This window comes from Apteryx mantelli, chromosome 3 (assembly GCF_036417845.1).
Source record: "Apteryx mantelli isolate bAptMan1 chromosome 3, bAptMan1.hap1, whole genome shotgun sequence".
Lineage (NCBI taxonomy): Eukaryota > Metazoa > Chordata > Aves > Apterygiformes > Apterygidae > Apteryx > Apteryx mantelli.
The window spans coordinates 133,478,348-133,493,888 of NC_089980.1; the positions used below are offsets into that span (position 1 = coordinate 133,478,348).

At 44.9% G+C, this 15,541-nt stretch overlaps 1 protein-coding gene across 6 annotated transcripts in view; it reads right to left on the reverse strand.

Annotated features, from left to right (window-relative positions):
• The window catches only part of RUNX2 (RUNX family transcription factor 2), a 154,081-nt gene that overhangs the window by 69,859 nt on the left and 68,681 nt on the right, over positions 1–15,541 (reverse strand). For 2 of the 6 annotated variants that reach the window (XM_067294401.1, XM_067294399.1), the window contains one exon: positions 701–1,249. The exons of 3 other annotated variants lie outside the window; for them this stretch is intronic. In XM_067294401.1, the coding sequence (XP_067150502.1) occupies positions 771–1,249 (479 nt within the window). In that variant the 3' untranslated portion in view covers positions 701–770. Of the gene's footprint in view, positions 1–700; positions 1,250–15,541 lie in introns of those variants that run through there. One more of the 6 variants, XM_067294400.1, reaches the window with a different exon arrangement.

Genomic DNA, 15,541 nt, shown 5'->3' on the forward strand with positions numbered 1-15,541 from the left:
AAACAAAAGGAAAAAAAAAAGGAAAAAAAAAAGAAAAGAAAAGCAATGAACACAGAGAAGTTCCAACTTTCATTTTCATCTGCAGCAAGGCTCGGGGCAGAATTTGGGGAGAGCTATTTTCATCTGAACGTATCACGGCAAAGTGGAAGCAACTCGATCTTTGCTTGCCTTTTTATGTGCACCAATACAAGCCAGTTGAATTGCACTACGCGGGTGAACAGGGTCCCATACGTTGTATGATTGCAACTGTATCTGGAGTTCATGGTTCTTTTTGTTGGTTTTTTTTTTGGAAAAATAAAATGGAACGCAGCCTTTGCCTTGCATCACCATGTCTCTCCTCAAAGCTGGGGAGTCCGTTCTCTCCTCCTTGGCAAAAGAACTCACTACTTATCACAACACTCTAGACAAAAAAAAAAAAAAAAAAAAGGAGGGGGGGTATTTTTTTGTGTGTAAAAAGTACTTTTTAAATATAAAACAAGGTAAAATGGTTCCAAGAAAAAAAATATATATATATATATATGTGCTTTGATCCACATAATCTGAAACATGGGTTGTGGTGGTGTGTTGGTTACTCTCGTGTTATTTATGGCCATTATCATCCCATCTACACAGTTGCACATATCGGTAAAATCTATTAAAAAAACAAAAAAACCCAACGAAAAACAAACAAAAAAAAAAAACAAAAAGAAAACCCCCAAATAACCAGGCACTTTGTAGTTAGTCGACCGTTTGTTTTTGGCTCGCGGAGGTCGGGCCGGGCAGAAGCAATCTCAGTACGGCCTCCAAACGGACTCATCCATCCTGCCACTAGAATTCAAGACGGTTGGGGAGCTGCTGTGGCTGCCATCCGCCTCCACCCCGTCACTCTGGTTGGGCAAGTTAGGGTTTAAGAGCGTGCTGCCGTTGGCCGCCGTGGTGCACGGAGGAAGCATCCTGGAAGGGGAGCGGTCCCCTCCCGGCACCATGGGGAACTGGTATGATCCCGACGAAGTGCCATAGTAGAGATATGGAGTGCTGCTGGTCTGGAAAGGTCCACTTTGGTTTTGGGAAGAGCCGGGGTAGGGCGGTGGCAGGTAGGTGTGGTAGTGAGTGGTTGCGGACATACCCAGTGACATGCCTGAGGTGACTGGCGGTGTATAGGTAAAGGTAGCTGGATAGTGCATTCGTGGGTTGGAGAAGCGGCTCTCAGTGAGGGATGAAATGCTTGTGAACTGCCTGGGATCTGAAAATGGGCCCAGCTCTGAAGCACCTAAAAAATTATAACAAAAGACGGGGGAAAACAATTCTGTAAATACCGTGTTTTTTTTTTAGCAAGCGCCGATAGTTTCTTTTTTTTTCTTTCTTTCTTTCTTTTTTTTAAGAAAACCCACTTCTTTCGGCCCCCAAAAGAACAGCAGATCATAGCAAATAATACATTGCAAGGAACAGAGTCATATACCTGGCTTCTACCAGCGCCGGGCCGAATGCGTCCCTGGTCTAACTGCACTGATGCCCACGGAGGGAGCAGCATTGCCAACCCGAAGCGTTCAAAAGCCACAAGTCAGACCCGCAAAAAAACCACGGGATTATCTCAAAAATCAAGAGATTGAGAAAAAGCCACAAATACAAACGTCGATTTCTATTCGCTTTGCCTTCTGGTCTCCGAGCTTGGAGGGTGTGCTCACGTCAACGCGTTGCAGGCTTTTTGCTAGAGCCTCTCCAGAAACTTAGGTTTGGTTTTGTGCGAAAGTTGAGGTTCTCACCTAAGTGCATGCCTTCAGGAGCCGGGGTTTCAAGAAAAAACAGAAATTACCGTGCAACTAGCAACAAAAGCCCAAGAGTTGGCAACACCGAGGCAGCTGGACCACTGACATCAGTGGAGTTACACCAAGGGTGACTAAGCCCTGCTTCCTGTGCTAACTCAACTCATTCAGGTGAGGATCCGCTCAGCTACTTTCCTATCTGCAAAAAAGATTATTTGTTGCATCTGAAGAGGTTCAAACTGGGACAAGCCACCGAGCTGATAAGAAAGATGCAAATTTTAACTTTCAGTGCAGCATGCGGAAAATTACAAGCCCAACACTTGTTGCGTTGTTGCAAGAAGTTGTTTTCCTATACAGCCTGTTCAGTCTGGTTGAAAGAAAGACCACACACTTTATGGCTACTGTAAGCGTCTGGATGGTAACACTGCGAATTTGATTCTAACGCAAAACAGGGACGGGTAAATGCAGCTCGCCTAATTTCTAATCCCACATCAAACATGCTAAGTTTAGGAGCAGGACTGCAAAGAGAATGGTAGTAGCTTGGTGATCTGCTTAGGAGACTGCGGCATGGACAGAAGTACAGAAAAAAAACTATGGTGAAATCTTGTGCTGAGCGGCAGGAAAGGGGAAAGCAGGGTGTGGGAAAAGGGGCAGGAGGAGGTAGGGAGAAAAAGTCTAACGAAAAAGTACAGCGCAGAATGGAGGCGTACTGCAGCCAGCATGCAGGAGATACACATCTACATAGAGCTAGAGAAAGCAGGGGAATAAATAAAGAGAAAAAAAAATCATGAAACCAAATGGCTTTCCCTGTGCTTACCAGGTGACATTCCCATAGCTTTCCAATCCTGTAGATCCAGGGCTTCACCCATCAATTTGCCAAGTAATACCAAATCTGATTCACTTAAAAGGAAAATATGGTGTCTTCCAGATGCCAAACTGCTGACACTAAACAGTGCAACAGCCAGTGTCTCAGCAATACAAGACGCAGCAACGCTTTGTCCTTGGAGATACACCAGCTCTGCCCTGCGGACACTGCCGCGTGGAAGGAAGGGCTCTCCAGCTACTTTGTCCTTGGTCCCCTACCATGACACATTTTGTGATTGAGACCACTATTCTGCACTGATTAACAGTGGATTTAACATATGCCAGCAATATAACGTCAGACAGTATCTAAAAGTGACGGAGGGGCAGAGCCCAGATGCGTCTCGGCTTTAGGCTGGAGAATCTGAGTCACATCCAGCCAAGAGTCAAACTGGTACAGCTGGAGATCCGGGCATAATAACCCAGCTTCGCACGAAGCATTACGAGGACCGAGTTTAAACTCGCAGCAAAAGCCCGTTTCTGCCGACGATGACAATGTGATTACTATTACCTTTATCTGGAAGTGAATCAGTGACCTACGGGTGAATGGGTCTGTCTCCATTATCAACCCCTCAAACCACAGCGCTCAGGAATGTAATATAACTTGTACCTTTATAGCAAACACTCTACTACTTGATGCAACTTCTTTCGTTCCCAACTGCAAACAATAGCCGGAGGCCATACCACCCAGATTCAAAGCTGTAATTTTGGAACGCTATCCTTTATATTGTGAACAGGTCTGATACGTATCTGGAAATATAAGGTTATAGCATAATTTCCCCAGCTGTTCAAAAGGCTGAGTTTCAATCTGCTACTGCTTATGCTCATTTTTTTTTTAATTGTTATTGCAACTCTCCCAACATGAACAGAGTTGCTCTTAGTTTACCCTGATAGAAGCTAAACAAGACTTTTATAATCAAAGGCAGAATTAGGATGAGTGTAAGGGTGTAGCACATTGGTAGTACTTGCTTCTTTGCAACCGATACTTTTTTTTTTTTTAAACCAACACTATCAACATAGTTTTACTTGTGTAAGGCAATCCTTTTTTCAGGGCTCGATCCAAATATTATCCGGATGAGCGTTGCCAAGAGATCATGCCTGTGTTGCAGGACCTGGCATGTGCACACCTCACTAGGCATTTCTCATGCGGGGCTACAGACCTCCTTACACAGCCTAGTAAATCCACACTTGTTTGTTTTTACGGTTGCTTGTAAAGTACAGTCCTATTTGCCCAAAGGCCAAATAACCCTTTCTTATCTCACTCATGGCTGGGTCTGCACCACTCCTGCACGCTTGCTTCGCCATATGCCCATATTGCTATCTTCATAATTTTTCTGCTTTAGGTTGCAATTTGTTCCTTCCTCAGCCTTCTGCATCTCCACTGTGTAAATGTATTTTTTTGGAGACTGATCAGAGCAGGTTCTCTATCACCCCTCATTTCTATTCTAAGAACACTTTCCCGAACGAGTCTAGAAACTTTTAAAACCTCAAAAACTCAGATTCTTGCCTTCCTCATTACCATGTAATCTCACCGATGCTATTTCCTCCTCCTTCTCTCTCTTTCTATGCTACCTCCTCCTCTTGTGTTAAGGTTGACTTAGGTTCTAACCTGCAAACCCCAGATGCATATTCATTTCTATATGTATAGCTCTTTGCTGGATTGGGAGCATAAGCAGCTCTTCTGGGTACGCAGCCCATCTTTGTATATGTACTTGCACACAATTGGCAGTGTCGATGGGCAACACAGTAACATGCAAGTGCAAGTAAATAATTTATTTATACCTCTCCCCAGCAGGATTAAAGATTTATGCTAATTTTTCCGCCGTCAGAGCAAGAACACAGTTTGCATCTGTGACTTCCCACTCTCGTGATAGCTTATGTTAAACCAGCGAAGCCCAGCTCCTCCGCCCTGCGCCGTGGCCGCAGAATTGCGAAAGCGTGCTGCTTTAAAGAAAAGAGCCTTTCTTCCACGCCACCAGAAAGAAAAAAAAGCACATGGAAACAAGCAGCAAGTGAACTTCTTTTTCCGTACAATCTGATCAATTTAGGGTGTTTGACAACACAAAAGAAAAACGGACCCTTTTCAAGCAAAACATTTACATCTGAAGGAGCACAGGGTTAAACTGCTTTTAAATCTACTAGGCAGATTCCTCCCTAACGTAACCTGGTACTCAAGTTTTCTCAGAGATATGCATTTAGAACAGAAATGTGGTAATGTTAATATGCCAATATATATGCTAACATACTAGATTGAAGAATACTGCTCTAGTGTGTTTCGTATTTAGAATAAGAACAATTAAAATTCCATGTGGTTTCACTTATTTTGATGCAGAAGCCTCATTAAAAACCCTTGACTTGGGAATTTGCCAACAGCAGCCTGGTTTTGCATTTGCGCTTAAAACACAATTTTACCTGTTGCACCTTTGCAGCTGTACCGGTTGCAGCAGAATGCCTACCATGGCCATTTCTCTTTTTCAGTTTACAGATGCCAGCTAATGCCAGTTAATGTTCATTTCTCAATTAATAAACTGGGCTTGCGGTTTACAGAAAATAAGGCAACAAATTTCTGCCAGGTTTACAGCACTTTGGCCAATCACTTCCAATTACGAGAGACCATAATGTACCGTGACTAGGTTAACTCCTTGTGGGTACAGCAAGCTGACATCAACTTCAAAGGGTTATAGGATGATTTTATAACTTACAAATATTGCAATTTGCTGGAATTTGGTCATTTTATGCTTTAGGGTCATTGCCAAAAAAGGTCCCCTTAGCTTACTGTGTATGTCTGATAGGGAACAAGACATCGAGCACATCAGGTCAATGCATAGCTACTAGATGCAAGAAAACAGAGTGGGGAAGTCACTGAAGAGGCTGTCTCAAAGAAATTCAGCTAGATACAGCTAAACATATCACCAGTAGCTAATTTATTTAATGGTATTTTATCCAAAGGATTCACTTGTGTTTTGGGCAACATTAGTGTTAAGACTTTCACTGGAATAGACGTTAGATGTTGTGTTCCTTGTTCAATAGTTCAGTTCAGGCTGGGATGTAGCACTAATTGATCTATTAAAGCTTTTTTTTCCCCCTTCCCTAACATCTATGTCTATGAATTATGGGTACAGCTTGGATTACTTACAGCAGATACTATCGCCTAGTATGAAGTATGCCACACACTTCACATTATGAGACGATTTTCAGTTTCCTACAGCATTGCCAAACTTTAAACATTCTGGCTGAAATTGTCCATGCTGGGTGCCTGTTTCAGGCTAAATTGTGATTTATGCATTTATTTGTTTTGAAAATTTCAGCTGAAACTCTTCTGCTGGGAAAAATATATTGTTTTACTAATCTTAAATTCTGAGAAGTCTTTCTTTGAAAAGCTGTAGCAGTTCCACGCTTTGAAGTAAGTACTTGAACTTTAGAATAGGAGTGGCTTTTGTGTGAGAGATGTTGGCACGAAAATCCAGCCAAATATGAACAAATTATAAGCATTCTGCCTAAAAATGGGCAGAAGAGTCTGTGCCCCTACAAAGACACTTGCCCAGAGCCTGGAATGGAAGCCAGGATTCCCCAGTCTCATAATTTTCTGAAATGCCAGCAAATATTTGTGAAACACAGGGACAACCCCATCCCTTCCAGTGCCAATCCAGACCGAGGATCAACCCAATGCTGTCACCTATTGCTCCATTAGCTGGGACGGTAGGAGTCTGCGTAAAAGGGTTTAAAGGATGCCAGTCCACGGGGATGTTTGTATGATATGTTCGCAAAGAGGAATTTGGGAAGGCGGGTTTTCTTTTTTGGAAATTATAAACAAAACTGCTTTAAAAGAATATTACTAAGGTTACAACGTCAAGAATGAGAAAGTTAGGAAATGTCAGCTCAGCTCTGAACGTAAGGCTAAATACTCAGCAAAAAAGTCATGCTGTAGGTGACGCAAAAAGGTGACTGAATTACACTACACCCTAGAGTTTGTGTCTCAGTACTCTTGTGAAACTCTCTTTCATTCTTGGGAATATTGCACTCTCTAAGAAACTGCATAAAAAACCTATGGCACTAACGTCAGAGCGAAGGCCATAAAGAAATTAAGAATTCCTTCTTCAGAGAAGAATTTAATGCTCTGCAATAAGTAAGGCCTGGGGAAATGCAAAGAACAAGAAGAAAACCAAATACTGAGGAGCTGCTTATTAAGTTAGCACTGTCCATCCTTTGCACTGAATGAGACAGGAATCCCGTGGGAAAAGTATCATGTGATCCTGTAATTAAAACCTGTAATATAATGCATAAGCAGAATGCGGCTGATTTAAAGTTGCACAGGCAATGTGAGTACAGAGATTTCCCAATTTCTGCGCACTCAGTTTTGCAATCCTAAGAATTCTTTGCAATGTGTTTGGATGGGGGGTAGCAATTATTTGTTAGCGGCAACTAGGTTTTCCCCAAGTATCCTTCTGTACCAGCAGCGGAGTTTTATTTTGCTCCTCATTTCGCACAGCACCGCAGGAGTAACAGCATCGCTCGGGTAGTGCTTCTCACTCCCCGTTTTGCTTTTGGGTTCACTGGGATGCTTGTGACCTTCTCTCCTGTGCAATGGGGTGTGTTAAAATGCCCTTTTCCTCCCTTTAACTCACTGCATTCATTCAGCAAGAGAGAAAAAAAAAAGGTGTTTTACTTCATTTTCTTTAGTTTTTTTCTTTTTTTTTCCCACGTCACCCCTTCCCCGCGCAGCAGCAAGCCAGTCCCCTGGCAAACAACAGCAGCAGCAGAGGTGTGAACTGGCCCCCCTCCTCCTTCCTTCGCCTCAACAAGGTGTTAACTTCAAGGCCTAGCTGGGACCATTTAAGCGGCCACGTTATTAAGCACAGCAGCCTCACAAAACGCAGCAGCGGGATGAAGGGGCGCTTTAAGCCCTCCCGAGCTGCCGCGCGCATCGCGCAGAAGCGGATCGCAGCGCACCGCTTTCCTTGCCGCCCCCCTGCGCCTTAGCTCACGCGGTGAGACTGCGCGTTTCGACGGGACGTTGGCACCTCAAGCACTCCAGGTTAATTTACCGATAGGTGTTTTCACTGAATTTACGGTGCAGCGCCTAAGCCCTTTGCTGGGAGAAACACCCCATAAATGACATAATTAGCATCGAGCATTAAAGCACCGCTCGCACCACAAAGGAGAGTGTTTCCCAGGCAGGGCTGTTACGTGGCTCAGTGGCAAAAACAGGATTTTTGCACTTCTGCAGCCCGGGCTCCGTCATTACCTACTCTGCTGCCTCAACAGGGCTTTTCTGCTGGGCAAAGTGCACGGGAGGAAGGCAATTTTCTTTAGGCACCTAACTCTTGCTGTATGATTCTGCACATCAAAACGCAAGTCACTGCTGTCCGCACCTCAAGAGGTAGCTTATTTTAAAATCAGCAGCATGAACAAGGAGAAATTCCTCCCCCACGTGGAAAAAAACAACTACAAAACCCCTCCGAGATGGACCGTTGGGTGCAGAAATGGAGCTATGGCAAGCACTGGTCGCCACTGTCTCCTTTATAGAAGTTGCCTCCTGCGAAGCTTCATTTCTAGGGGAATCGTAAACCTTTCTAAGGAGAGCCACAGGACGGGGACAACTTGCCACCTTGCAGAAACGCGCATTGGCTTGCAGTTGGGACCCGCAACTCGCGGATGCCCCTTCACCTAAGTGGTGGGACGCCTCGGCCTCCTTGGTCTTTGCTATCTCATCTCGGCAGCGTTAGTCTCCAGCTGGTGATTCGGGTAGAAAGGAATAGGTTTCATTTCAAAAGCCCCTGCTTGTTTAAAGTCTCAGGCAATCTACACGCTACACTGGAAGCAAAAAAAAAAGTAAATCATGTTTCCTGGAAATAAAGTCTAGCAACTCTGCAACGCTGCATTGCACAAATGCGCACACAAACACGTATCGCTCCCTGCTCAATTTTCCACAGTTTTTACTGCCTGAATTTCAGTTGCTGATGTTTTTCACAAACCCCAGACGACAAGCATCAGAAGGAACATTTGAGGCTTTTCTTGGATAGCAACCTAGCGGAGTTGTATACATCAAGGGGGTGAAACCACAGGGCTGAGATCTGTGATGAATGCACAGGAACGGGGAGCTTCAGTGCAAGAATCCTATACGAATCCAGTGAATGGGAAGATAATATACATTGGGGCTAGCAGTCTACTTCACTACTTTTTTTTTTTTTTTTTTGCAGAAAAATGTGCCTTAACTATCCAGTATAAATATTTGTTTCCAATGTTGTCATGAATTGTACTTTTCCACTGCATGCTAGCAACTCAGAAATACCATCCGATCCTCGAGCAGGCGCAAAGAAATGATGTTTTGCAGCGGGGAGGGGGGGAGAGAAAAGCCCTTGGCGTTTCTCTGCGCCTTCGCCCTTTGCGCCCCTCTTTTCCCTTCCCCGGCCGACATGGCTTTGGCGACTCTTGCTCAAATAATGCACGTCCCCTCCTGAGGAAGAGAGGCAGAGGATCGCTCGCCGGTTCTTGATTAAGAGCTTTTAAAGCAACCGGGAAGGACGATACTCTTTGAAACTGGATCTCCTGCAGGATGGGAGCCAGCACGCAGGACACCGTGTCTTTCAGCGCGGGCCACACACGGTGCCACTGCAGTCATCTGACTTCTCTGTCACATCCTGAAGCCATTTCCAGCTCGTGTGCGAGTTTGTACTCCCATTTAGAAGAGGATGGGATATATTGGGAACACACATATGGAAACACTTTCAGGGAATCAGTTTCCATGAAATCCATAATGAGCCAAGTGGCTTCAGATGTGGCAGCGTGCCTCAGATTAGCCCAAAAGAAAAAAAAAAAAAGGAGAGAAAAAGAAAAAAAAAAGGAGGACAAATCTACCCTTTCAGCCCTTATTTCGGTTCCCAGGCAGGGGGGAAAAAAATTGAAGGCCGCTAATGACTTATGGCTACCAAAACGGGGAGCGCTCTTCCCCTCCGCCGCGAGTGCCTGGCGCTCGGCAAGGCGCGCGGGCGCCTCAGGCCGGTCCCCGAGCCCGGCGACAAGCCGCTCGGGCAGCAGCGCTCCCGAGAAAGGTGGCACGGAGAAGCGACGCCCTCGGGCCCCGTTCGGCCGCACCGGGCCTGAGGGAGCCGGTGGCGCACGGGGGAGGCCGGGACGAGCGGCGCCGTTTCCGGGAGGACCCAAGGAGATGCGACGTGCGTCTCGGTGACGGCCGGCTGCGTTTCGATCACGAGCAAAACAACCGGGAAGCTGGCCGCTAATTGGGGCCGTATCCTACAAACCCTTGTTTTCCTGACAAACAACTTACGCCACAGCCCGTCCCTCTGTTTTCAATAGGGTTATTCGCGGCAGGAGGGACCACCCAACACGAGAGGATCAGGCCCTCGACTCCCTCAGCCCGGAGCCGGCTTAAACCTTCCAAAAGCGACGATAACAAATTAAAAAAAATAAAAAAATTAAAAATCTCCGCGAATCGTCAAGCCTTCGCTCGCTGCTGCTCCTAGGCCGGGACGAACACAAGGCTCGCCTCGCCACCGGCCCCCGGAAGCGGGCTCAGGGCTGGTCTCGCAGGCCGCTCTTTCCACTCGAGCTCGGCACTGTAAACTAACTCAAAACTTCTGCATCAAGGAGAAGGTCTCCTTTAAAGTTTTGCTTGGCTTTGCTTTCAAAGCGTTGTCTGTATATTTTAGAATATGGAGAATTCGCCTTTGATTCCAACCTCTCTCTTAACAATAGACAAGAGAAGATTTCTCCGCTGAGCGATTTAAACAAAAACAAACAGTTTTGGTTACCCGGGCCTTGTTCTCAAAACTCGCTTTTTTTTTTTCCTCCTTCTTCTTTTTTCCGGAGAAAAAGCAAAACCCCGCAAATCGTGACGCTTCTGGCAAAAGCTAAAAACTCACAAATTCAGACAGTATGATTTTTTTCCTTCCGACATGAGCTAAACAGCAGCATCCCCAGAGGAAGTAAAGGCCTATCCCCAGCCCCCTCCATTTATAGAAGACTAAATCTCCCGATCTAAACAATTAAAAACATGCTCTTCTCCAAAATAACTATTTTCTCTTCAACGTGCATTCTCTGTCCACCTCCAGCTCCATCATGGTCTTTTTTTCCTCTTTCCGGGCATGAAGGGCCCTGTCTGCCAAGCGCAGACGGATGCACCTAATTCGGCATTGCAGAGCCCGAGCTATGAGGAAGACCATGAGGGCGGCCGCGCCGAAGCTGCTCAGGGAGCTTAACACGTGGAGAGCTTCTGGATACTGGAGAAATGGCTGGGATAAGGCTAGGAAGGCATTACTGTCTTAAGTTAATAATTTAGCACCAGGCAAAATACATGATTGGAGTGAAAGCAGTGGAAGAGCGGAAAAAACTCGCCCGGGGACGGTGAAGGTTTTTTCCCCGTACAGCGTCGGGACTAGTGAACGTGCACCGATTTCCCCAGGTAGCATCACCGGCTGTAAGGCCAGGCTGGATAAAATTTTCAAAGACGCCAGCGTGACTCAGACCCGAGAGCCACTCGTAAAGGGAATTTAGGGAGCCTAAGGGGGTGTTTAGACGCTGCGGAGAGGTGCGAGACGCCCCCGCGCCGAACCGCTGCCCCGCCAGCTTCAACAGGGCAGAGCCCGTGTGCGTCGGGGCTAGAGGCACTTTTAAGATCTGTCTCCCCTTTTACGTGCAGAGCGGCACCAGTTTCACAATATACAGGCTTTTCAAACCCATTCAGTAATAGCACTGTAAATCCCCCTGTGGATTTACGCGTCCCTCTGTGGATTCGGTTCAAACCCAAACCGGGTTTCTTGCTAAGTTAAGGCAAACTGCTGCAAGCGAAGTTTCAGCCCATTATAAACTCGTCCGCACAGCATTTCCATTCATAAGGTGAACGGCAGCTTATACTAGCCCAGCTTTGAACACTTCTAAATAGATGTTCCTTCTCCATAATGTAAGCTCTGAATATGTTTTTTATCCTCCCAGGAACCTGGTGATGAGAAAGACACTGTTACTGCAGACTTTGGTCTGTAATAGCTCACATCATAAACATGTTTTAGGTTGTTTGCTATATGATTCCTTATGCTACTGCTCCATGCTACTTTATATCACTAGCAGCTCAAATCACTATTGATGGTCCACTTAAAATCAAGTCACCACATCTCAGATAAACCACAGAAACAGTCCACATGCATGGTCTTAGCCCATGGTAAGTGTGAGATGCTATGATTTTGTGAAAGAGGATTAAGTCTCACTCCCTCATGCTTGCTATAGGCTGTAGAAATGCAAACCACTACCCAAGTCCAACTGATGCACAACATATTGTCAGTCAAGATAGCCTGACTGTCTTCTCAGTTGGCTTAATTTCAAAAGAGAGCTTAGATGACTTCTGACCAGTTGGTAAAAAATAAATGTACTGTGGAGATACTGTACAGGGTAATTGCATAGTGGCAAGGAAGTGTTTTTTAGAGATTTAGAAAGCCCACCTATCCACTAAAACTGTTCAAAGGAGCTATATTGTTTCCGTTGTTTTCTGGCTCCTGATAATGATTTGTTTTGTGACCTTGGGCTTATCATTTAATTTTCCCAGCTAAATTTTGCTTGTTATAGGATGGATATATTAATGCTTCATGTTATTCAAGTGACAGAGGTCCGTAACACAGCTTGGGATATCCTTGAAATCCTCTGCTTGAAGATGCTGTAAAGGTACAAAGATTAAAGGCAAAATCCGCCAAACATATCTTTGATACACTCTTCAGCAGATGTAGACAAATGAAAGGTGGACATTGGACAGAATAACAAAAACTTGGCTTAAAATAAACTTTCACACACAGTCACAACATCTGAACTGAAAAGGAGGTGTACAAAGTCAGCCCGCACTATCATCTTCAGTTGTGTTCATCTGTTAGAGAAAGCCACGGCTAGAGTTGTTTGCAACTTGAACGTTCCTCCAGTTCATCTGCACATCAGACTGGTGAGACGCAGAAGCTGGCCAGGCTGAGAAGCCAGGCACTGTGCTCAAACTCCACGGCAGCTGGAACAGTTTCTTACACGGGCAAGAAGCCTTTCTTAAAAACAGCTCCAAACCAGTCTGGCCCACCTATGTTGGCCAGGCCAAACTAGGAATTGGTTGGGTTTGGATTATCCTTAAACCCAGCTTCCTATCTAATTTTGGAATCTAATACGATAGCTCCTAATTAGACTTTGGTGGTACTTAGATCCTCCCCTGCGCTCCCTTTCACCCATAAAAAAATCATGGGTTGGCTTCTAGCATGAATCAAAATGAAAACAAAAACAAACAAAAATCCCTTTAAAGAGAGATATTTGAGAGAGGAAGAGGGAAGAAAGGGGAAAGAGAGGTGCCTTTTTCCCATTGCCAGGATTCTTCTGTGGCTCCTCCAGACCTGCCAGTATCCACATCACAGTTCCCTAGGACTTCCTCCACGGGAGACGCTTCTTCCAATGAGGCATTTCATCTCAGGCTTTTGGGTCAGCAGACCTCCTGGTGTTTTTGAGGCACTTGCTTCCTTTCCTATTTGGTAAACCAACTACCTTTGCAGAAGGGCTCATTTTCAGTCCTACTCCATAGTCCAAATCCCAACCTTTGCAATCTGTGCCCTAGATGCTATTTAAATGTTTATGCTCTTTCTCACAGAGGTTTCTACTCTATACCTTCCCTGTGTCAATGCTGATAAACTCTTTACAGCTCCAGGTCTATTCATCAGTCAGAAACCGTCCTGCAGTGAACACTCATTTTACGGCCAGTAGTCTAGTTCAGAAGCCCAGGGGTATTTTAAATTATTCATAAATCTCCCGTCACTTCTCAAGCATTTTTCTTATATTTTTCTGTAATGCTAGTTTTGACATCCTTGGTTTTTAAGCTCATAAAAAATAAACCCTTCTTTTAACTCCACTGAAATTATCTATTTCAACCTTAACACAATTTTCTGGCTAGGATTTTTCCTTCATTGGGACACAGTTTTATTTTTGTTTTGAATGGCAGCAATACACATAACTAGTTGGCCACACTTAACAGGAATAACCTACAGATATTTCATCCTGTTTCTGTACAGAAGGGCACAGATTATATTATCTCATGAGGTCCCTGTCTGTCCTATACAGCTATAATTCTATAAACTTAGATCCAGAGATAAACCTCCAGCTTCGAAAATCCCTAAAGCTTGGGGATATATATTTTCTGGTTTTGTAGTCTACAGGAACTAAGCAGCCACTTTTGGCTATTCTGAGAAGGCGAATCCTGTCCTGGACAGACCCTTGGTCTAACTTGGTGGGGCTGATCTCAGGTGTCTCTCTTATCCTTTCCGATGAAGACGCTGACCCCAATGCTAATTGGCTGCTGATGCCAGCCCCTTCTTACAAGTTAAAATGAGCAGCTTTGTGCTTTCTTCCATGCTGCCCCTCAAGCCTGGGAAGAGGAGAATATCTGCAGAGTAGCTCATTATCCTCCTTCAAACCACACGCTCAGATTCCCTCTTGACGGATGCTTACTAAAACCTGCCTGCTGCGACTGCTGTCATGTTAACCAGCGGTCTCTGGCTCTCCTTGCGTTTCATCAATTCCTCAGTTGCATTTGATCAAACATCCTGTAACCCGCTTGTGTTGTACTTAGAGTGGAAACTCGGAGAGGACAGGGATGATCTCCTGGGTTGTTTTATTTCCCCCCGTTCTATAACTGCCTAGTGCCTAACACAATGGGATCATGGGCTGCGGCTCACACTTTCAGATGCCACCCCAATACAAATAATGTTAACGGCCACTGAATAAGGCATGGTCCGCAGAGATTCCAGCAGAGGCCCATTAGCTACTCACAAATATAACCATTGCTTTGATCAGCGAATTGCACTATCTGTAGTAGACAAACTTAGGTACTCCAGCAGCTGTTCGAAACCTCCCACAAAGCCTTGTCAAGGAGATGTGCAACGCAGACTCACACATACAGAGCTGTAAGTGTGGCCAGTTCTTGGAAATCCCCTCCTTTCAATCCCATGTTCAGCTTTCAGTACAAGGAGGAATACATGATATAATTTCAGTACAGAATTAAATAAAGCAAGCTGTGTTTTTACAAACAATTATCACCCCAAAATTATGTAGCTTACACACTTGGTCCTATACACAGTTTTTTTTCCTTGGGCTACTCCAGAGCTGAGTCAATTGTGTTTTCAGAACAAGCTCAGCCTAATAATGTAAACCAAAATAAGATGGACGTACCTTTAGCTGCAAGCTTCATAATATTCTGCCAATCCAAGACCAGCTGTTAGCGTACTAAATAAAGCACTTGTTTGGAAGAAGATGTCATAAAACAGCACTGATAACTACAGATCCGACAGTGATAGCCCAACTAACCATTAGTAATAATCGATGGAAACCATGCATGTGGCATCACCAACAACTTTAAGCTCACGTCTAGACTCTTTTCATCTCAGCTAACTGAAAGAGGCATTGTAGGTACTGCTGCTAATCCAAAAGTACCACCTTCCTCTTCCCCTCGCTGAAGAAATGTGATGCCATCAGGCAAAAGCATCAACATGAAATGCCCTACCATCATCACTTCCAGGAATGACTTATCTTAACTGCTCCAGACTTTTTTTCACTGGTGGTGCTCCCCTTTTCTCAGCACAGTTGCTCCTCTTTTTTACAGGAGCTCAAGGAGACATTGGCTTTCTGTGGCTATCTACAGTCAGTATTTCTATATTGTTTGGCAAAATATGATATTACAGAAAACATTAATGGTCACCACAGTAAAAAAGGTCAAGCTCTTCCTCTTCTGACTACACATACAGATTGCCCCAACCCTTTGCATCCATCTGACAGCCTGCTCCTCCTGCTGTCCATCCCAGCAGTGGGATACATGAGCTTTAATTCCCTGTAGCGCTCTCAAGCATGACTGCTCTTTGGCCTCCTGTGTTTCTGCAACTGCAGCTGGCAGCAGGGTCTGCCTCTTCTGCAAGACT